This window comes from Balaenoptera ricei, chromosome 7, assembly GCF_028023285.1.
Source record: "Balaenoptera ricei isolate mBalRic1 chromosome 7, mBalRic1.hap2, whole genome shotgun sequence".
Lineage (NCBI taxonomy): Eukaryota > Metazoa > Chordata > Mammalia > Artiodactyla > Balaenopteridae > Balaenoptera > Balaenoptera ricei.
Window position 1 is genome coordinate 90,753,575 of NC_082645.1, and position 25,664 is coordinate 90,779,238.

Below are 25,664 nucleotides of genomic sequence, written 5' to 3' on the forward strand. Positions count from 1 at the left end.
TTGTACACTGTCAACTTTTGCATTGCCTAACAGTTTTCTGTTACGTAGAATGGCTTGTTTTGAAATGCAAGTGGGGAAAGCTGAGAGCTGAAAGATTTTGTTTCCATGTGTCATTCTATAAATAGATGACAAAAGATCATTAAATGGATTAATTTATAGGCATCCTTAGAAATAGAATGTTTTTACATAAAAGCATGTTGTAAACCTTTTTAATTAAATTGCATTGTACCATGCCCTCTCTTCCCCCCAGGGCATTCTTGACCTCTCACCTCTTATTTTGTCCTACAGGCACTCCGCTGCTGGTGAGGAGAAGCAGTGACCCAGCGCCAAGCCCACCTGCTGATGCCCAGCCAAGCGCTTCACACCCCAGTGGCCAGAGTCTGAAACCTGTTATTCCAGTAGGTATCCTGCCGTTTGCATTCCTAATGAAAGATCAAAGCACCTTACCCATAAACTGACTGGAACTTTGCAGTCTTAAGTAAGTGGATAATTAGAGCTTTTGATAGGATATATAGTGTTAGTTATAATAATAACTAGCGTCAGCTATTGCTAGTATATAGTTATAGTGATAGCTATTATTTACAGAGCACCAATTATGTGCCTAGGGCTTTACGTTAAGTCATCTATACTTCCACATCAAAGTACAAACATGTTTTTGTCTCCATTTCACTGATAATGAAATTGAGGCAGAAGGAGGTTTAGTGATTTGTCGAAGGTCACAGCTGGTAAGTGGCAGAGCCAAGAATTTAGCCCAGGTGGTTTGGCTCCAGAACCTATGCTCTTAACCACTGCACTATACTGTTGGGTTTCCCATCCTTCTCCTGCATAATGCTCCAAGAGATAGTTTATCTATTTTCAGTATGTTAATACAATACAATGCTTTGTGAAGTCATAAGTCATACCATGGTGAATGGTGATAGAGTTTCAAGCTACCAGTATTGTAGACATGTGGTACCAGGACTGGATTTCTCAACATTCAAATTAAGGAAAAATAAAATTATATACCAAAAGTGCTTAAACCTAGGTATACCTATAAATGCTCTACTTAGAATTGAGAAGTTAAGTGGAGAATAGTTTCCTGAAGAGACAATGCCCTCCTTCCATATGGAGCTGTGGGATTTTTCTGCTAAGTCCTGAGTTGCTTTGAAGAATTGTAATTTTGGTTCATCCTCTGAAATAGCCTGAGAGTTAGATTTTGGATAATGGCTGCGTATCTCTGCAATAGGTGATCTTCAATAATGTAACCATATTTAAAAGTCTCCTAAAAGCAAGCCTCTTCTCCATTTTAAGTCTCACTGTGTATAGTGCCTTCAGAAAAAAAGCAACATTTTTGGTATGTAGAGATGCTAAATGAGCTAAATGGATTCTCCCAGTTTGGTATAAAATATTCTTATCAAGAACCAGTGTTAATATGTGTGAGGTAGGAGTCACCATACTAAATCATGGGGTAATTACTCATAGGTTTGTGGCAATATTTGGGCATGTTTCTTTTGGTAAGCAAGGGAGTGTCCTGAAAGTAGTTTAGATGTCATGTTTTCTCACTTCCCATCCTTTTAAAGAAACATATTTAATGGGACATTACTTTAGTAAAAATCAGGTGTGTGTGTTCTGTTCTAATGATGAGTACAAACAGAACCAGTATGTGGTATGCTGTGTGTGTGTGTGTGTGTTTAATGCCCACTGATTGAGACCATGTTAAGCCTGAATATATTGGATTGGAGGAAGAGAAGAACTATAAAAACAAGAGAAGAATTACATAAAAGAGAAAAAACTATAATTTACTGCTTATTTTTGTGACGTTACTACACCCTGAAACAAAAGTGTGATCTGTGTTACCATGATTTACATGCAGAAACCCCACCGATATTAGGTCTGTGTTTCTATCACTTAGGCTCTGTGTTGAGACCAATCGAAAATAACAACAATATAGCTTGCCCTAGAGGAAATGAGGGCTACTATCTTTCTGCTAGATTCTGTCTCCTTACCAAAATATGATATTGTTGAGTTCCAAGTTGGGGTATTTGGAGAGGGAGGTATATTATTACTAGCAAAAATGCAAATCCTAATTCAAGAAGAAATGCTGGCACCGAAAATCCTTTTACCTAACCTATGCAAGTTATCAAACATGGGTCAGTCCCTATGTATCAACAGTAGAAAGGAAAGCACATTTCCTCCTTCCCTCGCAGAGTTCTCTGTGGGTGATGGAGTTCAGACCTGAGACTCAAAGAAGAGAATCTGGTCCTTGCCTTGCCACAGAATAATGGCACATCCTAGGCTTCTCTTGCCTCAGTTGTAAAATAATCTTCACGCAAACTTTAATCCTTAACGTTACAAGGAACAGGCAGTGCACCTTATTTATCTTTTTTTCTCTAGTCCCAAGTACATGGAAGGTGCTCAGTGTATGTGTGTTGGACGCAAGACTAATATTAGTCTGGAAAAAGTCCTAGAAATTCTCAGCAATTACCCAACTTTTCTAAGTCACATATTCTCTCTGCTCCCCCAAAGAATCTGCCAGGTGAGTGTTTATCTGCCCTAAGGTCTGGATCACCCCAGGCAAGTGTAAAGTTAGTAAGTGAAGACATTTAGGTGTGTCTATTTTTTACCTAGAAGGAAAATGCAGTTTGCATGTGTGTGTGTTTGTGTGTGTGTATGTATGTATGTATTATAACTCTCTTCCTTTATCCCTGTACATCCTAACTCGTGGCCTGGTCAGACCTGATTGTCCAATATCATAGCCACTGGCCACATGTCGCTGTTGAGCATAAGGAATGTATTTTAAGTGTGGCGTGCACGCTGGATTTCAAAGATTGAAATATGAAAAAAGTAATGTAAAAGATCTCGTTAATAATTTTGTATTGACTACACATTGAAATGATACTATGTTTGGTAAACTGGATAGAATAAAATATATTGAAATTGTTTTCACCTATTTCTTTTTACTTTAAAAAAACATGGCTACTAAAAAAGTAAAAATTACATCTGTGGTTCACATTCTATTCCTATTGGACAGAGCAGCTCTAGACCAAAGTAAAATTGGAAATAGCACTAATGAAATGGTTTGAAACCCTTGGGAGAAAGTTCTTTGAGTTGCACAATATCTCTGGGATAACAGTATGATTAGGTTTGCCTGGGGCAGTCCTAGTTCATGCCTGTTGTTCTGGCATATTTATTAATAGTGTCCCTGCTAACTCTCAGAGGTGTCCATGTATGGATGATAAATTATGTGGCACCCTACACATAGCCCTCTAGTCACTTGTATTGCTTGCTCAGTGATCAGAGGAGCGGCCTTTCAAGGAAACCATGGGGACATAACAACCACAACTCTTACATGGGAGCACACTGCAGAGAGCGTTCTGTGTGGCAGTGACCTGAGCCCAGGTAGTACAGAATCTGAGAATATGGATTCTTCTCCATCTCTCCGATTCCGTAATTCTACTCGATGCCTCCTCCACTTCAGCGGCACCATACTTGATTCCTATGATTTGACAAGTGATGATGAACTTGGGGAGCATGTGATAATGCACCCACGTAGCAACTAATATGAAAAATAATTGCTTAAAAAGCTCTGTTCAATTGCATTTCATTTCAATATCCAAGAAGAAAGGCAATGACAACAAAATTTCCATCTCTTAAACAGAGTGTTCATATGTAAGCAATTCACAGATGGCAGAGCCCCAAGTGGGTTATATTCAATCATTCCCAAGAAATGAAACTTACTTACAACCCACAGCATAAGAAGCTGTAAGGATGAATATTTGACACATTTGATTATATTGAAATATTGCCTTTAAAACCACAGTTGATGGTTGTTATTTTTAGTTGTACTTCATTAGGCTTGCTATAGGGAGGAGAGTTTTCTCTGATGTCTGGAGATATGTTTTTGAAATGTCGGAAAAGTTGCACTTGTTTTCTGGCTGGTGAAGTTATTACATATTGGTTATTTAAGATGTACACCATCAAACAAGTTGGAGTTTTAAAAAAGGGTTTAAATTAGAAAAATCAGATCCTCTGCAAGCTTCTAATTCTGTGTATACTGCAAAGCCACTAAATCTCAGTATTTGTCACTTAGAGTAACGCCAGATAAACAGCACAGGAATTTGTTTCCTTTCGTCCTCTTTTCATAAACCTTTCCAGTTAATCAGAATAGCATGATTATTAATGTGCAAATAGTAATGACTATTTTTCAAGGAATAGAAAAGTCAATTCTACTGACTGCTTTTGAATCAAAGAAAGAGAATCCTGGGGGCAAGATATTGTAGTGAGAGCCTCCCTTATGGGCAGTCTTACCTTCCTTGCCTTGATTGTAACCTGGTGTTCTTGACTTAAGGGCAAGCCATAAAACCAGGTTCTTGAAATTGATGTTCCCGAATTTGCGGATGGAAGAGAACTCTAAAACAGATGTGATTTTTTTTTTTTTTCCCCTTAATATCCGGTTAACTACCATGGCTGTTTTGTGTTTTAATGACTGTTTATAGTTTCACGTTTAACCCCTAAGGCAAAATGATCCTGCAGGGTGAGTAAATTAAAAAGTGGATTCCTGAAAATTATAATGCTGTGGTTGTTCTCTTTGTTTGTTCTAAAACTATTACTTGTCTTGATTCACCAAAATAAATTAAGACAATACTGGTCTGCTTTTTTAAGTCTGTGTCTATAATATATACATTTTATTTCAAAAAATAACATGGCAGTTTTTGAAGTTGTTAAATTGGAAGTCCATGGGTGGGTTTCAGAGGGTCTGTTAACTCTCTGAAGTTTTATGCCATGACATGGTGTGTGTGTGTGTGTGTGTGTGTGTGTGTGTGTGTGTGTGTGTGTGCTTCCTGAAGGGGCTCTATCACTTATCAAATGTTAAAGGGAATACAAAAGATCAAGAACCACTTTTTTGGGGAGTTTAGGATGAAATAATATGGGAAAGCCACCAATTCTCAGAGTATGATGAATGATAAGGAAGTAAAGGAGAAATTGCTGCTGTCCTCCAAATGTGTATTAAATAATTAAGGTTGTTTCATCATATTATTACCTTTCCTATCCAACACATAGTATGTAAATCCAAGATGTACAGATGAATGGAAGTTTTTGAATTGCTGCATTGAGAGGTCCAAAATAACTCTTTGGTCAGTAACAACACAGTTCGTAGCAGCAGTAAGATTGGGGGAAAGGGGCGCCAACTCCTTTGGGAAGACACCCTGGGGAGAAGAACTGTTTCCAGTGGTCCTGTGTCTTCAATAGGAATGAAAAGTGAAAATACAGTATCCAGTATCAGTTTTGTGGAGTTTTTGTTATTTCATCAGCAACGATAATGGCAGGTAGCTTCCAGTGAGAGAAAATCTTTCCAGTGAGTAGAAGCATTCTCTTTGTGTCTTGCATATATGTATTGATTTGAGAATTTCCCCTTGGATGTCACATATATTGAAGTTATTATAGCCAGTGTTCCTCCTGGATTAAACACTTTCAAATCCATGAAAGGAATTACTGAAATATTACAGAGAAAGTTAAATAGCTTGGCTTTTAGGATTAAAATCATCAAATTGTGACTGACATGTCAGAGGACTTTTGGTTGTGGGTTGCTGACTGTCAAAATCCAAGATAGGAACTTAATGAAAATTCTAAATGACCGAATCATATTTTTCTATCCATTAGATATACAATTAAGCAGCTATAGAAATAGGGGAACAAAATAATCATTGTAGACTCTGATATAAATTAGAAGGAAGGCTCTATTCATTGTCTTCCAAGGAGGAGAGATGGATACTGATGAATGAAAGGGAGGGAGAAATAGCATGTAATATATAATCTCATTATTTAGAGATACTGAAGCCTACAAAAGGTTTTTCTTTTTTTTTTTCCCCCTCCTGACACAGTGATTTAATAATAGTCCTGGTGTTTGTAACTCCAGCTGTTCACGCTGTGTGCTGATAAGACCAGAGCTTGGAGACACATTGCAACGATGGTTTTCATATGGCTTTGTTTTTAAGAGATAAAGCTGCCATCCAATATTTCATGGGGCCAAATGTTTACTTAGTTTGGCAACTTTAGGCAGCTTAATTTCTGAAACAGTTACGTTTGTAAGACTCACATTCAGCTGGGGAAAATCTAGAAGCCCAGTTTATTCTGTGAAAGAGTTTTTCACCAAACCTTGCAGGAGTTAGTGAAACAAATTTAGACGGTCTGAATGTCTGTGCCATGAGTAATGAAGGAACCTGGGGATTGTGACCCCTGTTTAGGTGAGTGCTCCCCCATCATTCTTCTTGGGTCTAGTCCAGAACTGAAAGTCTAAAAAGAGGGATCACTATTCAGAGGTCAGCTTCAGAAATTAAAGAGGTAACCATGACATGTCGTCTTTTGCTATTTAGATTGATCTGCACGTAATGAAAATTGAATGAGTTTGCTTTTATGTCAACATAAATTGATTAATCCCTTAGATGTCCATGACCTCTGCCATGTGCCATCCGGAAAGCATAAGGCATGGTCCCTGTCCTCAGGAAACTTACAGCCTAGTTATGAAGACCAGAGCTAAAGCAATTAAGCCCAGCAATCCACCAACGAGTATCAAATCATCAAATAATATATTTTTAACCATTAAAATTAATGTCCTTTGCCTTTAGTCTATACTCTGCTCAGCCTGTCATGGGAATTACCACGTGTACTATCTCTAGCTCTTATCTCACTCAAATATAACTGCTTGTTTACATGTCTGTTACAAGACGGGGCTCCTTAGAGGCATGAACTGATGTATTCATTTTTGTATGCAAACCCCCAGACACAGTGCCTGACACATAAATATGATTTAGATGATTAAAACTTTTACTTCTGAGATGGGCAAAATGAATTCAATTCAGCAACTTTTAACTGTTTTGTAAAGATGCGTGAATTCGTGAGTATGTATGTGTAGTATGTATGTGTATACATATATACGTATATATACACACACACACATATGTATATATGAATTAAAATGTGAAAATTGTGAAATTACCTGTATACATACTGTTTTTCTCCCTAAATAGCTTTAGGTTAGGATTTTCTGCTTTAGGACAGTGTGTTACCTGTGTTTTTTAGTGTTGTCAAGGGGAGAGAGGTATTTAAACACAAGTTCTCCACTTGGAATTTATGATGTGGATGGGTGGCTGAAGTCAGCAGTTTCAAGTGAGGCCTGATTTATCTTCTTACAATTCTAGCAATGACTCCATCATAGAAGTTGATTCTGAGAAAATAGAATTATAGGAAAAGAACAAACCTTGATAATTCTAGAGACGAACATTATAAAGCCTAATTTTGTTAGTGTCCGTGAAATGTGAACAAAGAAAATAATAGGCAGTCAATGGAGTCAATTATCTGAGTTCTACCTCTTTGTAATAAAACTGTGCGTTCTATAATCAAAAAGTTAGTAATCTCAGTAGTTACAGCTTTGTAATTTTCTAATAACTATCTTCAAAGAACTTAGAAAATCCTTGATTAGACTAGAAATTTCTGGACAAGATGCCTCTCTTATGCCCATCACGTCTGAAGATTTCCCCTTCAAAATTTTCCTTATATTCCGTCTTCTTTAAGAAGTTCTTCAGGTTTCAAGTGATTTGGAAGAAAATAAAAATAAAAATCCTGATATGTGAATTAATTCAAGAGCATGGGAACATTTACAAGGTGTTTCTTAGCAAAACACTAATAAGCATCTCATGTTAATAGCATGGGCAGATGTGATTGGACAGTGTTGTTTGAAATTTGGTAAAGATGATGTTTAAGGTAGCTTTATTCTACCTGATTGCATCAGTAACTCTGTGACCCTGAGAAAATCATTTACATCATGGATGATTTCCACAGAAATTTTGTGTCACTAATAGGAAATAATAAATAGAAATTCTATATGAACTCCTGTTGTTCTTAAGGACTCAGACACCCAAACTAGCAACTTCAGGGTTCCCGATGTAAATTATTAACTTGATTGGTATGGTATGAATTCATCTTTAAATTTCCTTTTAAGGTCTCAATATTTGTAAGTGCTCATGAAATGAGGCTATATTTCTATGCAAAATGCCAAACTTTATTGCTCAAGGTAATGATATCAAGAAATATATATTTTTTAAAAAGCTAAATACACAAAGGCAGCAGCATAAAAACATACATACATCTACATATGCACACTTAAATTCTTTGGAGGAGAGCACTGCTTAAACCTGTAGACTAAAGTGCAAGTAGATCATGTTACTTTAAAGTGAAAGCTCAAGCGTATGGATCATGTCTTATGTAAGTTCTGATCTGCTGTATGTCCCTTCTGTGTTGTGGACGTTTACTGAAGATTGATGGCGTGGAAGGAAAGAGTTAATGAAAGTTCACCTTGAGAAGAAACAAGACAATCAGTATTGAGAGGAGAGGTTTGTTTTTTTGTTTTTTGTTTTTTTTTTCCCTGAGCATGGTGCAATTCTTAGAAATCTCTTCTGATGGGAGATTTTTTTTTTTTTTCCCTCACAACCTAAACTCTTCTGAAGTGCAGGTTTCATTTTGTTTTCTTCTTTCAAAATCTAGTCATCGAATGACACTGTACAGACATTTAAAAGACTTTTCTTTTTCTCAAGAGGGTGGCCCCTTTCCTAATAGCTCTGTACTTTAAAATGGAATTCTGATTTAGATGAATCACATTTTAAAAGTAGCTACTGTGTGTGTTTCACGCTTGTGGAAACATGTAGCATCCTCGAAAGCAGCATGTGAGCTTGTCACCATACAGCTTTTGATGTCTGATTAGACAATCATAGGGACATCTGGAGTGAGTTAGTTTTGAAGTTACTGGTGTGAGGCGCTGGAGAATCTAAAGCCTTCTGACAGACTTGAACCAGTGAAAACATCACTACTTTTAGCAAATCTTTTTTAACCTGCAAGTGGCTGACAGTTTTCTGACTGACGTAGCCCTGATGTTTTCCAACTGACTTTCCAGCCCCCTTTCTCTACAGAACTCCCTACCTTTCAAGCAAAGAATGGGTAAGCGGCATTTGTTGTAAAAATCATAAAGGATTATCCCCCTTTAAAAGGAAGAGGTAGATTCTTAAGCATCACAAGTCAGAATTGATGGACTTGCTTAAAGAAATTGTATTGTCTCCTTTTCTTTGCCTTTAATTTCAGTCACTGTGTCAATCACGCATGTTTCTTAATTTTTAAATAAAATATGTTTGACACTCAGCTATGTTCTTTGAAAATCCAAAGATAATTAGGCATCCAAAGCAGTTGATATTGCTGTAGTGTTATACCACAGTTTTAGAACACCTATCAAAAGTTCATACATTTATCTTGTCAAAATGTTATTTGAATAGTCTTATTAAATGTAAGTATTGTTTGGTTAAAGGTTGTATAATTTGTCCAATGAGGTTTTACTGGTATAAGATGATTCCTCATTATTTCGTGAATAAAATTATTGTATACCTATAAATATCTGAATATATTTACATAATTTGACCATGTCCCTCTCCTGCCCTGAAGCAACTGACCATTTCCCAGGATATATTTTAAATTTCTTGGTATGGCTTTTTTTTTTATGGTAGTAAAATACACATAATATAATTTTTACCATCTTAACCATTTTAAAATGTATGGTTAGGTTTCACTAAGTACATTCATATTATTGTGCAGCCAGGGCACTGTGCCTCTCCAGAACTCTTTTCATCTAGCAAAACTGAAACTCTATACTTATTAAACAATAAATCCCCATTTCCCCTTCTCCCTAACCTCTGGCAATCACCATTCTACTTTCTGTATCTACGATTTTGACTACTCTCAGTATCTCGTATAAGTGAAATCATAAAGTATTTAGTTTTTGTGACTGGCTTAATTCATTTAGCATAATTTCCTCAAGGTTTATTCATGTAGCCTGTGCCAGAATTTCCTTCCTTTTTAGGGTGAATAATATGTATATGAAACATTTTGCTTATCTGTTCATTCATTAATAGAGACTCGTGTTGCCTCCATCTTTTAGCTATTGTGAATAATACTGCTGTGGATGTGAGTGTACAGATACTGTTTTCAGACCCTGCTTTCAATTATTTTGAGTATATACCCAGAAGTGGAAATTCTGGATCATATGGTTATTAAATTTTTAATTTTTTGAGGAGCCACTGTACTGTTTTCCATAGTTGTACCATTTTATATTCTCACCGACAGTGCGCAAGGGTTCCAGTCTTTCTACATCCTCACCAACACTTGTTATTTTCTGCTTTTTTAAAATAGCCATCCTTATGGATATGAGGTGTCATCTTGTGGTCTTGATTTGCATTTCCCTAATGATTAGTGATGTTGAGCATCTTTTCATATGCCTGTTAGTCATTCATATATCTTTCTTGGAGAAATGTCCATTCAAATCCTTTGTCCATTTTTGAATTGGGTTGTTTGTTTTTGTTGTTGTTGAGTTTTGGGAGTTCTCTATATAGTCTGAATATTAATCCCTTATTTGGATAGATGATTTGCAAATATTTTCTCCCATTATGTAGGTTGCCTCTTCACTCTGTTGATAGTGTCCTTTGATACCCCAAAGTTATTCATTTTCATGAAGTCCAGTTTATATACTTTGTTGTTGTTGTTGCCTGTTTCTTTGCTGCTGTATCCAAGAAATCATTGCCAACTTCCATGCTGTGAAGTTTTTGCCCTATGTTTTCTTCTAAGTGTTTTATAGTTTTAACTCTTATGTTTAGGTCTGTGATCCATTTTGAGTTAAATTTTGTATGTGGTATTGGGTAAAGGTTCAACTTCATTCTTTTGCATGTGAATATCCACTTTCCTCAGCACCGTTTGTTGAAAATACTATTCTTGCCCTTCATCCTTGTTGAAAATCATTGACCATATGAGCAAGGGTTTATTTCTGGTTTCTTGGCATTACTTTTTACAGCCTAACCTCAGCCTATATGTTTAGCTTCATCTCTAGCATGCTGCCTGCAGTTTCTCACATGTGCACAGAATGATCCTGTGTGTCTTTGCCCAGCTGTTTCTTCTGCCAGGAAAATGACAAATGTCATTCATCCCCCTTCCCCTTAGTGAATGTGCAATTTTCTTTCAAAACCTCGTGCAGTGGTCTTTCTTTCACTAATCCTTCCCTAACCTCTCTCCGTTATGGGCAGAATTAACCACGTCCTGCCCATGGCACACTGTCATATCTTTATTATAATTCTTTCTACCTCATATTATAATTTTCCACATTTTATAATTCCCTTACTAGACTCTGAACTCCTTGTGAGTGGATCGAATTTTCTTTCACATACCCAGAACGTAATATCTTTCCTAAAGAACAGGGGGCACTTATGAAAGGTTTATATAAAGAACAGAATGGAGTACATTTTCCTATCACATAATAGCCTATTTAAATTGCAAAGCAATTTAATTGCAGTTTTAGTAGCATTAATCTGCATGCTAGGTCTGCCAACAGATGGCCACGTAATACTACCCGGGATGTCAGGGAGGGAGGGCCTTTCTTTGCTCAGTTCCAAGTTCATGTCAGATGTGGACACTTCATTATATATATTTAAATATGTTATTTCATCCCATAAAAATCTGCAAGTTCGGCTTTATTTACTCTGCTTCATAGATGAAGAAGCTAGGGCTCACACAAGTTAACTCATTTGCCCCAGATTATGTAGCTAATAAGTAGCAGTGCTAGAAATTTTACTTCAGATATGTTGTAATCCAAAGTGTAACCTCTTTTCATTCTACCACTCAAATCAAATGTTAACCTTGGAAGTAGCACCCTCGAGTCTATACCTTTGTCCCATAGATGCTGCCATCACTCAACTGCTTTGGGCAATCTTCATCTGAAACTGCCTTCAAAGCCAGTTTATGAGGTGCTTCCTAAAAAATATATATATATGTTGTTTTTTGGTTTTTGTTTTTTTAAAAAAATTATTTATTTATTTATTTTTGGCTGTGTTGGGTCTTTGTTTCTGTGCGAGGGCTTTTCTCTAGTTGCGGCAAGCGGGGGCCATTCTTCATCGCGGTGCGCAGGTCTCCCACCATCGCGGTGCGCGGGCCTCTCACTATCGCGGCCTCTCTTGTTGCGGAGCACAGGCTCCAGACGCGCAGGCTCAGTAGTTGTGGCTCACGGGCCTAGTTGCTCCGCGGCATGTGGAATCCTCCCAGACCAGGGCTCGAACCCGTGTTCCCTGCATTGGCAGGCAGATTCTTAACCACTGCGCCACCAGGGAAGTCCGTATATGTGGTTTAATCATTTTATACTCACATGTTATTTTTCCACCAAAAATGATATTGTTCTATTTGATGCCAAAATTTATACTGTAAAGTTGGTCTCAAGTAACTTGACTGTTTATACAATTTAGATATCCGTATGCAGCAGAAAGATGTGCCACACACACACACACACACACACATCTCATGTAGGCATTAAAAATATTTATGGAAGAATAGATTCAGGTGTGCTTTAGCAGCAGAGTTTTATAGCCATTCTTTGTTTATCCAATTGTCTAGTGGTTGAGACAACTAGGTTTTATCCCTGACTCATTCACTGGCTCTTTGTCAAGGTAGGCAAGTATAATTTTGTTCTCTGTCTGGAAGAAGAAGATTGTCTTCTCTCTTGCACACAGTGGAGTTGCGAGGTTAATGCCTTTTATCTTGAGTATAGCATTTAGCAGACTGCGGATGCTTAATATATGTTAATAATAGCGATAATAATGAATGCTGATAATTAAAGGTCTTTTATAATTACCAGATTCCTAATGTGTGTTAAATATAATTAAAGGGAAATGATTTAAATTAATATGCATGCACACAAAAGCTAGAGCTAGCCACAGCTTTTATTTTTAGCTTCTTAACCAACATCATGAATGTGAATCCAGTATTAGGTCCAATTATTATTATAGCTTTACTCTGGTCATGTATGGAGAACCCATGCAGGATCTGGAAATTAGAATTGCATCTGTTTGAGTTGAAAAACACAGTAATGAATGGGAAACCACAAAGGACTTCTGTGATTGGAGCTTGACCATGTGAAATTGTGCATCAGACATTATTATAATCTATTGCCATAACAATCTCTGAGTTCCATGAGAGAAAGGTACTTTTCCTAGAAGCTGGACACCATCCCTGGAGTGGGTAACAAACAGATCTGCCTGGAAGGGCTCTAAAAGGTGTAGGTGGAATAGAGGAAACAATATTCATAAATAATTTCCCATGAAATTCAGCTTGGAGATTCATCCTTTGAACTCAGATTATTTCATAAGGTACTAGAGAGGTAGGTGGGAGCTGAGAATTCTGAGAGGCAGCAGGCTGAAGTGGTTAAGAACATGGCCTCATAAGCTTGACTGCCTGATTCAAATCTAGTTCCACCACTGAGTAAAGGGGTGATTTTTGTCAAGTACGTCCCTTCTTTTGGTCTCACTTTTCTCATCTATAAAATAGTGATAACAGTACTTACCTTACAGGGTCATCTTGAGAAATAAAGGAGCAGTTATTTGTAAAAAGTCTTACAATATTTAGTAAGTACTATATGTGTTTGTTAAATAAATATATGTGTTGGATTTGAGTCATACATGAAGGAGGAAAGGGTAGTAGGGTAAAGTGGACTCTACAAGCAATTCTGAGAGTCATTTTTTTAAAAAGCTGACCTTTATCAGGTTTAGCTTTAATTTAAGGAAGTCACTTAGCACACAGCTAGAAAAAAATACTGTTTCCAAAGTTGAACATTAAATGTACGTGAATGTTAAGTGTATGTTGAGTGTCTTTTGTTTATAGAGACCCTTCCAATTTCTTTTCATTTGGGTTGGGGGGAAGGAAAAAAAAAAAAGAAAAGAAGAAGAAGAAAAAAAACCCTCCAAAGACCAATTCTTAAAGCAGTATTGCAACTGCATCAATGAATTCATCCCTAGTTTTCCTCTCTTGATGTGAAATAGTTTTCTTCCTTGTAAACATTTTGTTTAAATTGAAAACATAGAAAGAAACAGGAAAGGAGGGTTATTAAGAAACAGGGCAATTTCTAATGGTTCAAACGTGTCATTCATCTGTACTTTTCTGAAAGCCCTGCCCTTTGGTGTTTCCCTAGCTTGCTCTTCTGCCCCCTTGAATCACCTTTCTCACTTCTCTGCATGGCAGACATCTTCTCATCTGCTAAGGCCAGGCTAAAACATCACTTCCTTTTTAAATCTTTTCAAAACCCTACTCCCTGGCAGAAGTTTGGTGCCGTTTCAGCAATATTTTTAATGTATGACATAGCGTTTGTTGAGATCATGACGAAAATATTTTTGGAGGAGCAGTATTTAATATAGGACCGAAATATCAGAGGCCAGAGACAAGATACCTAGAGAGCACAGTATCGGTGCCTCTCATATCACACACTGGTTCCCTGACTCAGGCATACTCTGCAGTGCCTGGAATAGAGCCAACTCTTTCCTTCTAGTTCTGTTGTCCCCCTCCCCTGCATGAGAATGGATCATACTTCTGCCATGAACAGTGTCATGAACACTTATCATTTTTATTTGTATGTTTCCCTCCTTCCTTTGGAGTGGAGGTGCTCTGAGGGCAGAGAATGTGCTTTTTGTCTTGGTAGCCGAGCACTTAGCATATGGTAGGTATTTAATAATTGACTGAATAAATGAATGAGTGATAAAAATAGTGGACAAGCAACTAGAAAGAAAGAAAGAAAAATGAACAAGTTCTTAGATTCTGACAGATTGATGTTTTTATAGAGAGAATATTTTAAAGGCAGTATTGAAAGAATACAGTATTTTAAAAGGTAACGTAGATAGTATTTTTTGTTGTTGTTCTTTTCTACGTTCACTGTTAAATGATGAACAAATGGACTTCATTCAGCATGAAAAGCATTTAGCTATCTCTACGTTACAACATAAAACAGAGCACACATAGACCTCTGAGAACATTATGCCGTTTCTGCATTTTTAATATAGTTCAAACCCAGTGCCTCCAAGTCACTTTCCAGCTTCTTTCATTTTAAATATGCTGGCAATGGTGGGGGAGGGAGTTTGTTTGGAAATGATTATAATCATTTAAGTTCAGCTGCTGATCAGTGCTTTCTTAACAATTTGAAAATATGTAATTTAATTATCTGTGTACATTTGGGGGATTAATTATAGAACCTACCAAAATAACCATTTAATGTCAAACTTTGAGTTTTTTTTGGACTTCTCAATCTGTTTTGATGAATAGGTAAAGTAGAAATTGGAGACTTTGTGCAAGTTTTAAAGGTACTCTATAGCCATTTCTTGTGTGACTGCACCCATGTGATAGACAGCCTTTGGGTGAAAAATTTTGTTTTGCCTTGTGTCTACCACATATAGTTAAACTGACTTATTGTACGACGTAACCTACAACAATTTACCTTAGGAATTGCCAAACTGATTTTTGGTTTTATAGTTCTGGCTAGTTTTCAAATTAGCGGGCCAAAGGTAACATATAAAACTAAATATTTTAAAGCAATGAATCTAGGCATCAGTTTCAGGATAAAATTTTTCTGGCCTAATTCGGAGAAAAAATTTGTCTAGTTTCAGCTCATTGCATGGTTCCCAACTGATATTACACTTGGAGACCATTATGGAAGATTAAGGCTTTGTCAAGTTCTCATAATACTTTCCCACTTTTGACTACCTGAACTTGCTGGGATCTTTCATTCATAAGTTTGGGCTGACTCTGCAAAATGGTTCGTAATGTCTTCCTTCATGTAACAAGCATTGGTATACCATGGTTTGTGTTAAGGATTAAAAGGTGAGTAAAAAACATGGGCCTCTCCCCAGGGAGCTCCCTTTTATGTGTCTCTCTCCCTCATCCATTGAGAGGCACAGACATATAAATAGAAATTATGATACAATTCAGGTGCAGTGATTTTCCTATGGACAAGGAAAATCTATGGAAAACTAAGAGGAGAATTTGAAAGTAGTTCATGAAGGGTGCAAGTTTCACGGAAATGCTGTGTCTTAAAGGGATGACTAGGAGGCAACCAGGCCAAATCATGGAAAAATATGTTTTAGCCAGAGGGTTACAAAAATAAAGACAGAGAAGTGAGAAATAGTCTTCCTGAGGTTTTCCAGAGGAATTGCAAACACTTTAGTCTTGTTCAGAGAGTTTGGAGAAATGAGTGGCCAAATCATGAAAGACTATATATGTCATATAAAGGAGCTTGACTTTTATGTGTTACACAGGACCACCAAAGAGTTTGAAGTAGAGGGGTTACAGGTTCAACTTTGTAAAAATCAGAGTAGAGATAAGAAAATGCTTAGGAGTTTGTTATAGTATGATTGAGGACAGAACTGGCAAAGATCTGAATTACACCATGATTCCTTTATAGACAGGGACTCAGTGATTGATTGATTCAGTGATAATTACAAAACATCCACCATCACACTTTCTTTGTGCCAGTCAGTGTTCTAAATGTTATAAATATATTATTCTCTCTAATCCTCATAACAATGGTGGCTACCATTTATATCCCCACTTTATTGATAAGGAAATGAGGCGCATAGAGACTAAGTAAAGGTCAAGTTGCTCAGTCATAAAGCTAACAAGTGGCAGGAATATTTAGGAAATAAAATCCACAGATCTTGGATAAGGGGGTAGAACATACAAGAGATGTTAAGAATTCCCAGGGTCCACTTTTGTGTAGTGAGGCAGAAGAGTGTTCTACCATCAAACACACGGAACGTAGAAACAGTTTGTGGGCAAAGATACAAATAGAGGTGCTTGGAAATCAAAGAAATAAGAGTTCATACCTCGAAGTCCTTGATGATCTTATTAAGAGCAGTTCCAGTAGAGGAAAGTGGGGTGGAAACGGCTGTACTGTTGGTGGAGAAGGAGATTGGAGGCAAAGAAGTGGAAACGGCTCTTACAGAACTTATGACATTAGGGAGAGCACACACAGAGTTAAATTTTGTATGCCAGGAACCATTTAAGGACTCTTAATTTCAAGGAACTTTTGTGCAGTGTAAAATGGCTCTGTCAAAAAAGGAGCGGTATTTGTTTTTCTGAGAATTCTGCACGTAATCTATGAGCATGTTGAATATCTGTGTCTTGGGAAGCGAGAGATGCAGCTGGGCTTCAGGAAAAACTGGAATCAGAGACTCAACTAATTGTCTCTGCTTTATTATTTCATAGATTTCATCATGTTTATCTGCAGACTAGCTTCCTCAACAGAGGGGAACACGGCTGCTAACAATTCCAGTTTTACCATCTCCAGGGAGGTACTAATTCTTTTCCTGGGCTCCAGGAAAGAAGTCTGGCGGCTTTCAGCTATGGCCGCTTTAAATCAGCCGTGGCTACTCATGGCTATGGCGGGTGGCAGGAGTGGTCTATAGCCACATGACATCTGCTGCATGGTCCATTGAGGGAAGAGCAGTTTCTAGCACGGGGAGGACTGGGCAGACATTCCCATCCATGCAGACTCAGAGCCAAGGCCAGGTGTAAACAATCAATAATGACAGTGCTGTAAGTTCAGGAAGAGCTCTGTGCCAAGGAAGCTGCAAGAAGAAAGATGGCTTGATGTGGGTCTTAAAGGAAGGATGAGTATTAGATAACCATAGAGAGTTCAGTGAGCAAGTTTATGTTAACAAGGATATGTCAGTAGTGTTTGGACAGAAGCAGACCTTACTGGACAGAGTAGAAGAATTCTGAATGCACTGTTTCTCAGAGTAATCCAAAGACAACTTACGTCAGAAACACCTGAGAAGTTTGCAGAAACACCTATTCCTGAGCTATCTCCCAGTCTGTTGAATCAGAATTTTGAGAGTAGAGTCCAGGGAATCTGCATCATAAATGAGTACTGTTTATGGTATTCAATCTCCAATGTGATGGGAGAATTCTGTGAAATTCGGTTATAAAGAGAGACTGGACCTGGCCTGTGGAAGACGAGATGCTTGAGCACCAGGAGATGTGGTTAGCTGTTTCAGCTGGTTCAGACATGAAAGAAACCCTTTGGGAGCATAATTTTCATGACTTATTCAAAGATGTGGCGGATAGAATGAAAAGATCACAATATATTTGACAAATTAATACACACTGGATTTGGAAGAAACAAATTAACTGTAACATTTTGCGTAAAATTGTGAAGTTGTAAAAACCAAAAAAAAAAAAAGGCGGAGAAGAAGAAAGTGGGACAGACGTTCTGTTGGAGAAGAAAGAAGTGGTGAAACACAAAGGAATTTTTTTAAATAGGGTAATTTGATGGCACCATAAAGACACCCTGACGTGATACCTTATTTAAGACACAAGCGTGTATTTTTATTCAGTCCCCATTTAATAAATCATAATTAGTATCACCAGCCTCATTGAACAGCAGACAACGGGAAAAAAAAAGAAAACACCCATCTCCCTAAAAAGAAGAGTTTTGTCTCAGGTCACAGAAGCAATAATTTAGGACATAGACTCCTTTGGGTCTGGAAAAGTTAATGTATCTCAAGTAACTAACTGACGTTCACCAAATGTAAGAGCAGATAAAGTTTCCCCCAAAGATCCTGTGCGCATTATTCTGCTGCCTTTTGGCTGAGGCACTAATCTAATCTGATGTGTTGAACAGAATAGCCTGCTCTTTCAGCATTTCTCTGTCTGGCAGGATTTCTGATATTTGGTTGCATGGTCAACATCAAGCATGAAGAGAAAGTGGTTTCTGGTAAAGCAGTTTTAAGATAGGTTTTCTGACTCATGGAAGGCTATGCTGATGGAGGAACCAGTGAAGTCGATAATTGTGGTTTTTCTACCTGAATTAATAATACAAGTTCAAGTTACACAATAGCAGCAAATGTGTTGTGGACGAGGAATTGGGAGACCCACCTTCTGGTCTCAGCTGAGAGACTGAATTGCGTGGCCTTGGAGAAGGTCCTTAACTTCCTGGGAACAGTTTTTTCATCTGTAAAATGAGAAAGATTAAATGTAAAATGAGAAATTATTAAAATGGGAAGTCTCATATAACACTGGTAGGAACATAAATTGGTATAATACATGAGGAAATTACCTGATCTTAATTCTCAGTTTAAGAATTTGTAATGAGGGAACGTTTTTCTACCCCCCCCCCCTTTTTGTTTACTTTTACAGCTTTTCTTTAGTTCTTAAATTATCTGATTTCAAGGAGTGTGTCTTTTATTTTTACTTTTTCATTATCTCTCTTAAGTAGCCAAGAAGACACTGAAAGAGTTGTAACTGGCTTGGGGTTGGCTTTCTCTAAACCCCATGTAATGCTTGAAGTTACTTACCTGAGCAAAACTGACAGTTCTAACTGGAAGGGAAATAAGATGCAATGATCTTAGTGGCAAACCAGTACTCCCCTCTCTGGTCACCAAATATTTCTTGGCATTCATTTTTTTCTATTCTGTTTTCTTATTCTGAATACTGGGCTTTTTTTGATTTTAGGCATTAGAAATATCTTTCCCAGTCTGTGACTTGTCTTTTTACCTTGATTTTTTTTTTTTATTATAGACAAGCTTTAAATTTTAATATATTTATTAGTTTTAGTGTTGTGCTGTGTGTGTGTTTAAGAAATAATTTTTTACCCTGACTCACAATGATATTTTCCAATATTACTTTTTCTGAGAATTTTTAAGTTTTCACATTTAAACCTTTAATTCACCTGTAAGTTTTTAAGTGGTGTGAGTAGGGATCTATTTTTATTTTATTTTTTTGGTATTGTAGTGCCACTTAAAATAATTAATGTTGATTATCAAGTGTTATTTCTGTTTTTTCAGATGATAATTTTTTTCCTTTATTCCCTGAAAGTAATGTATTCCGTCAGTACAGCCTCATGATAAAGCCTCGTTGGCCATGATGTGTTGTGTTTTCTATATTGCTGAATTCAACTTGCTAATGTTTTATTTAGGATGTTATCATCTATGTAACTGAGATAGGTCTTTATTTTTTGCATTGTTTGGTTTTGGCACTATGCCTTCCATACCTATGTAAGCTTCAATAAATGAGTAGGGAAGCTTTCACTGTGTTTTCCCCCCCATTATATGAAACAATTTGTGTTTACTATTGGAATTATGTTTTTGTAAATCATCTGTTCAGTCTGCGACTGCGTATGTCTGTGTTGTCTGTTGGTTTGTGGGTAGGGTGGGGCGTAGAAGGAGGTGGCTTATTCAGATTTTTTGTTTTGTCTACATGTATTCTGGCATGTTGCCAATTAAAAAAATTTCCAGAATATTATCTACTTTGTCTTAGGTTTTCAAATTTATTGGTGTAAATAGTCTTAGAATTTTAAAATAATCTGTGCTCTTTGTGTAGTTATGTTCTCCATCATCCCTAATATTGTTAATTTTTACATTTTCTATATTTTTTCCTTGATCAGTCTTATGGAGATCTGTCTATATTATTATTTTTAAAATTGTTTTCAAAGAAACAACTTTTGGTTTTGTCCATCTATTCTTTTTCTGTTTTATTAACTTCTGCTCTTATTTCCTTTATTCTGCTTTAGTTTTAAGGAAAGTAAAAGTAGAGAAACAATAACTCTAAGCTCTTTCTGAGTTTTTTATATGGTTATCTATTTCACTTTCTTGCTTTAAATAAATGCACTTACAATATAAATTTGCTTCTCCTCAAAGTACAGCTACAAATGTAGCAGCCTCCCTTAATTTGTGATTCATAGTACCTTCATTTGTCATTCATTTCAGAACACTTTGATTTCCATCGTGATTTCCTCTTTACTCTTTGAGATATGTAATAGTAGTACATTTTAAAGTTGATGAACATATCACCCTAGACCCATTGATAATTTAATCACGGTGTTTATAAAGAGATTTATATGGTACTGATTTCTTGAATTTTGTGGTGATAGTTTGTAATCTAGTGTATGGTTAATTTTTGTAAAAATTTAATATGTAATTAAAATGCATATCACCTCCTTGTTTCTCTATTACCTCAAGATTGTTTGCTTTGTTGTTCAAATGCCCTGTATATGTTTGTTGTTGTTGTTGTTTTTTCCCCCTGCCAGCTTCTGATAGAAGTGTGCTAAAATTTCCCAGTATGGTTATAGATTGGTAAAATTGTACTTCTGACTTCGTGAGATTGTCTTATGTATGCTGAGGCTATTTACAATTCATGATTGTTACATCTTGTTGATGAGTTCTTCCTTTTGTTTGAAGTTTCTCTCTTTATCCACATTAGTAATTTTACATTAAATCCTATTTTATGTGATATATTAGCAACCACCAGCTTATTTTGGTTCCAGTCTTCCTGATGTATTTTCCATTCCTTTATTTTCAACCCCTGTGTGGTTTTACCTTAGACATGTAGGTGGGGGGGGGGGGGCATAAGGGACATATAGACAGTGTCTTAAAATCCAACCTATGCATTTAGATAGATTAGTCCAATACATTTCCAGTTATTGAGACTTGGGATCTGTTTGATCTTATTTCTGATTTCCATTGGACTAATAGGCCCCCTTTTTTTTCTTTGTTTCAAATGTATACGTTTTTTGTGTTCTTTACTCGTTACTCATAAGTTTTAATGTGTAAATTTTAATATCTCATGCTAAAGAATTTTGAAGTAGATTTTAAGCACTGTGATACAACAGGCAGAATTAGCTGAAATGATAGTGGGGGCTTGCCCTGGGTTACCTGAAAAATAAGCTGGCTAGGACCAGGGCCCTCGCCCTTACCCTGAGAGGAAAGGGCTGCGCTTGAACTCATCTTCACTGAGGCCAGTGGCTCTCTGGCACCAGCAGCAGCTGCAGCAAATTCCCACATGTGTCAAGATCTCTAGGTTCAAGGCAGCCTCTGCAGAGCGCCTCAATAAACAGCTGGTATCCACGCACTGCACTGCCTGGTACCAAGCCCCTTAATTATTTGTGCCACTGACAAGGCTACTCTCATACTCATCTTATACAAAGTAAGAGTAATAGGGGATGTTCTGTGATGCCTACCCATGGCCTGTCCAGCAGAACACCGTGGTCTCTGCTCAGCCTTCCTTGGGGTCAGTGGAATGATCAAGGAACCTGTGCTATCTCTTGTCTTCCTGCTGTCTTCCATCCCCACCCATCCCTACTTCAATTTCCTCAACCCTGTTCCTTAACCCGTTCTGTGTGAGGTTGTGAAATCAACCTGAGCCCTGTTGCCCAGTAGGTGGTGACTGCTAAAGTATCTGCTTGTAAAACTGAAACCATGACATACAATCTCCAAAAATTTACACGTGTATCCCAAAAAGGAGAAATCTTTTCCTACATTATAAATATAACATGATCATGCCTCTTGAAATTAATCATTTTAATATCATATACCTAATCCATGTTAAAACTTCTTTAATGGTCCTCCAAATATTCTTTTAAGTTATGATTTAATCCAAGACCACACACTTAATCCAGAACCACACATCTGATTGCTGTCTTTTACATCTCTATAATTTAGAATAATCTTTAATTATTTGTTATACTGACTTGCAGAAAAACCAACTAGTTGTCCTTTAGTAGGTCATTTTTTATGGATGTGATTGCTTCCTTGTGAAGTAATTTGACGTCTCTAGTCCCTGTAGGTTCTAATAACTGGAAGTTGGATCTAAAGGCTTGATTAAATTTAAGTTAAACGTTTTTAGCAAGATTACATCATAGGTGACATGTACTTCTTATGTATCAGGTCAAAAAACACATAATATGTATTTTGTTTTGTTTTTTACCATTAGTGACCTAAATTTGGTTATTGGATTAAGGTGATAACCTCATCCCTCACTGCAAACATGAATTTGTTTCACTTGCAGCCAGAAATAATCATTTATGGACTAACTTGGATACTATGTCCAGTTACTGTCAATAGTTTTTACAACACTTGATGATTTTATCCTGAAACAGTAAGTTCTTTAAGAAGTACAATGTGATGCTTTTTAAATGTTTTCATTTTTTTCCTACACTTTCTGGCATTCTTTTATAATATAGTGATTTCCCCAGCTTTCAGATGGGGATATCTTATTACCCTGAAATACAGTTCATACTATTAATGTAGAAAAATGCTTATTTTGTGCTTTAAATGACTAATTTTCAAAGTAAATAATTTGATTCATAGAAGTGCCAAATGATGACAAAGAAGTTTTCTCTGGCTTTGTCTTTCTTGAATATCAGTAGGGACTCAGAATTTCATAGATAAGTGTATTTCAATCAATTACAATCATTCTTTTCTGCTACCTCAGCTTTGGTGAGTGGGAAGTCCCTTCAGGCTAACTTCTGGGTTTTGACGTCAAGCTTCCTTGCTTTTTGGAATAGCCAGATTTCCCAAGATAACCTTATACATTTCTTGCCCCAGACTTGGCCCAAGTCTTCTCTCCAAAGATCTGTAGAGAATGGTATGGACAGGGACCAAAATCCAGGTCCTAGGTATGTACTTTTTCCTGAGAGTACATTACTTCTACATCATTTTCTGGCCAGAGTTAGAAAATATGTGAAATATGTTTTTAAAATCTTGAGTTCAAATCAATATCTCTATATAGTTTTATCATTGAGTTTAATTTCTTTGATTTTCTAATTGCTTCTTTTTCATTCTGTCAGTCTTAGTTGCTGTTAACTTTAACATAATTACTCATTTGATTTATCCTACAATTTAAAAAAAATTCCAGTAACAGCAAAAGATGTACTATCAAAGTGTGTTGATCTAAAATCATTTGAAATAAATTAGTTCATTCTGTAGTTTATCATATGCATGTGTATATAGAGAGGTACTCACATACATACACATAGTATTCTTTAAAATGAATTTTTGTTATTCAGAATTTGTCTTGTAAACATGATTGTCACTTTTACACACTCCATTTGCTGATAGTACCCTCATGATTCTTGTTATTTTTGTCTATAGATTTAAGTTTTATCTTTAAGCTCAAAACACTGGTCATTAACATTTTTAAGTCAATAATTCATTAGATTTAGCAACCTGTTTCAGCAGTTATTATACTTGTCCGATTCATACTTTCTCATGAATTTGCTTTTTTTTTTTTTTTTAACGCTGAAGTACTTTATGACTATTTCTATGAGAGGATATGTGAAACATAAACTTTGAATTTTCAAGATACCTTTAATTTGCCCTAACTCTTGGATAATAGCTTAGTTGGGTATAAAATTCTAGGTAGCAGTTATTTTTCTTTAAAGCTTTAGAGTTCTTATTCATTGTCTGCTGGCAACTATTGTTGCTGATAAAAGTTTAATTGTCATTCTTTGGTGGATGGTATGCACTTTCTCTTTGTTCTTGGTGTTTTTCCATTTTCAGTATGTTTTCTTATTCACTTTAAGTACAATGTCAACCTCTGAGGATTAATGTTTTCCTTCTATTCAGAAAATGTATCAGCTATTATCTCAAACTGTAGTGATTCTTCACCATTTGCTCCATTTTCTTCATGCATGCTTTTTAGACAATCATTGGGATCTCTCAACATTTTCTTCTAGAGTCCAGCAAGTCCATGGCTTGGGCCCCACTTACCACTTTGTTTTTATTCAGTTTCGGGGATACTATGGTGTTTATCTTGTTGAGTCAAGCTTACCTTTTAGGGTTTGTTCTTTTTTATATTTAGTCTTTTTTTCTGTGTGTTTTAAGAAGAGGTGCTATCAAATCCTTACTGTTTTGTTACTTTTTTTTGCTGGAAGGCACTAATAATATTTTTTAATTGAGAGAAGTGAAAAATAATCCAATTTCTTCTTTACTGTGGAATGAGTACTGTGCATTATTAATGGAATATTAGACCTTCAGGCAAAATATTTTTCATTGTGTAGGGCATCCAGACTCTTTTTTTTTTTTTGTCACATGGCTTGTGGGATCATCATTCCCTGACCAGGGATCAAACCTGTGCCCCTGCTGTGGAAGCGTGGAGTCCTAACCATGGGACTGCCAGGGAATTCCCCAGGGCATCCATATTCTTGATCTTTATTAAATTTATTTAATCTTTATTAAAATTTTAGACATAAGTTGAGTGAACTCTTTTTTATATTTCTTCTTATGAACATATCCTCATGCATAATAATAAACTTTTATTTTTTTATAAATAAGATATAGTTTGAAGACTGTTTATATCATTAGTAAATCATGCACATTGAATGATATGTTCAAGAATTCTATATTTAAAAATGCCTATATTTTTGTAAACTTCGTTTGAGTTTAATAAGTAAAATAATCCAGGCTACTTATTAAAGGATAGGAAGAGATATCCAAATTCTATTTCCTATCACTGGCTCACAACTATAATATAGTTTACAGTCTAGATATTTTACATTCTAAATAACATTTTCTCATTAAAAAAATATTTTAAATAGGATTGAACATATGAAGAAAATAACATTCTTCTCTGTAACTGTATTTATTTACTGTTTAAAAAATAACATTACTTGCTATGGCCACATTTCTTAGTTTAATTATATTAATTATATTTGATAACATTGATGATATAGTCTTGAAAAACAATATCAAATCAGATATATTAAAATTAAAATTTTATGTATGGAATTAAACTTAGTTCACTGAGGATAGAAATGTTGTCCTGTTCTTTGATTTGCTTAATAAATGGTATATAGTAACTTCTTAGGAAATATTGAATTGCAGATAGTAAGTTTCAGAGGAATTAAATGCTTTTACCAAGTCCTGAACACTTTTATAAATGTGAAGATATATCTTCTGAGTATTTTAGACTTTGTCCTTGAAATTTAACACAGATATTATTAGCAAAAAGCTAATTAGTTGAAAATCAAAAATTAAGATTTAGTTTTCTTGGCTACTATTCCAACTATCTCTCAT

At 36.2% G+C, this 25,664-nt stretch overlaps 1 protein-coding gene across 2 annotated transcripts in view; it reads left to right on the forward strand.

The window, feature by feature from the left end:
- The window catches only part of PARD3B (par-3 family cell polarity regulator beta), a 1,037,929-nt gene that overhangs the window by 461,265 nt on the left and 551,000 nt on the right, over window positions 1-25,664 (forward strand). For both annotated transcript variants that reach the window (XM_059928520.1, XM_059928522.1), the window contains exon 4: window positions 289-398. In XM_059928520.1, the coding sequence (XP_059784503.1) occupies window positions 289-398 (110 nt within the window). The remainder of the gene's footprint in view (window positions 1-288; window positions 399-25,664) is intronic.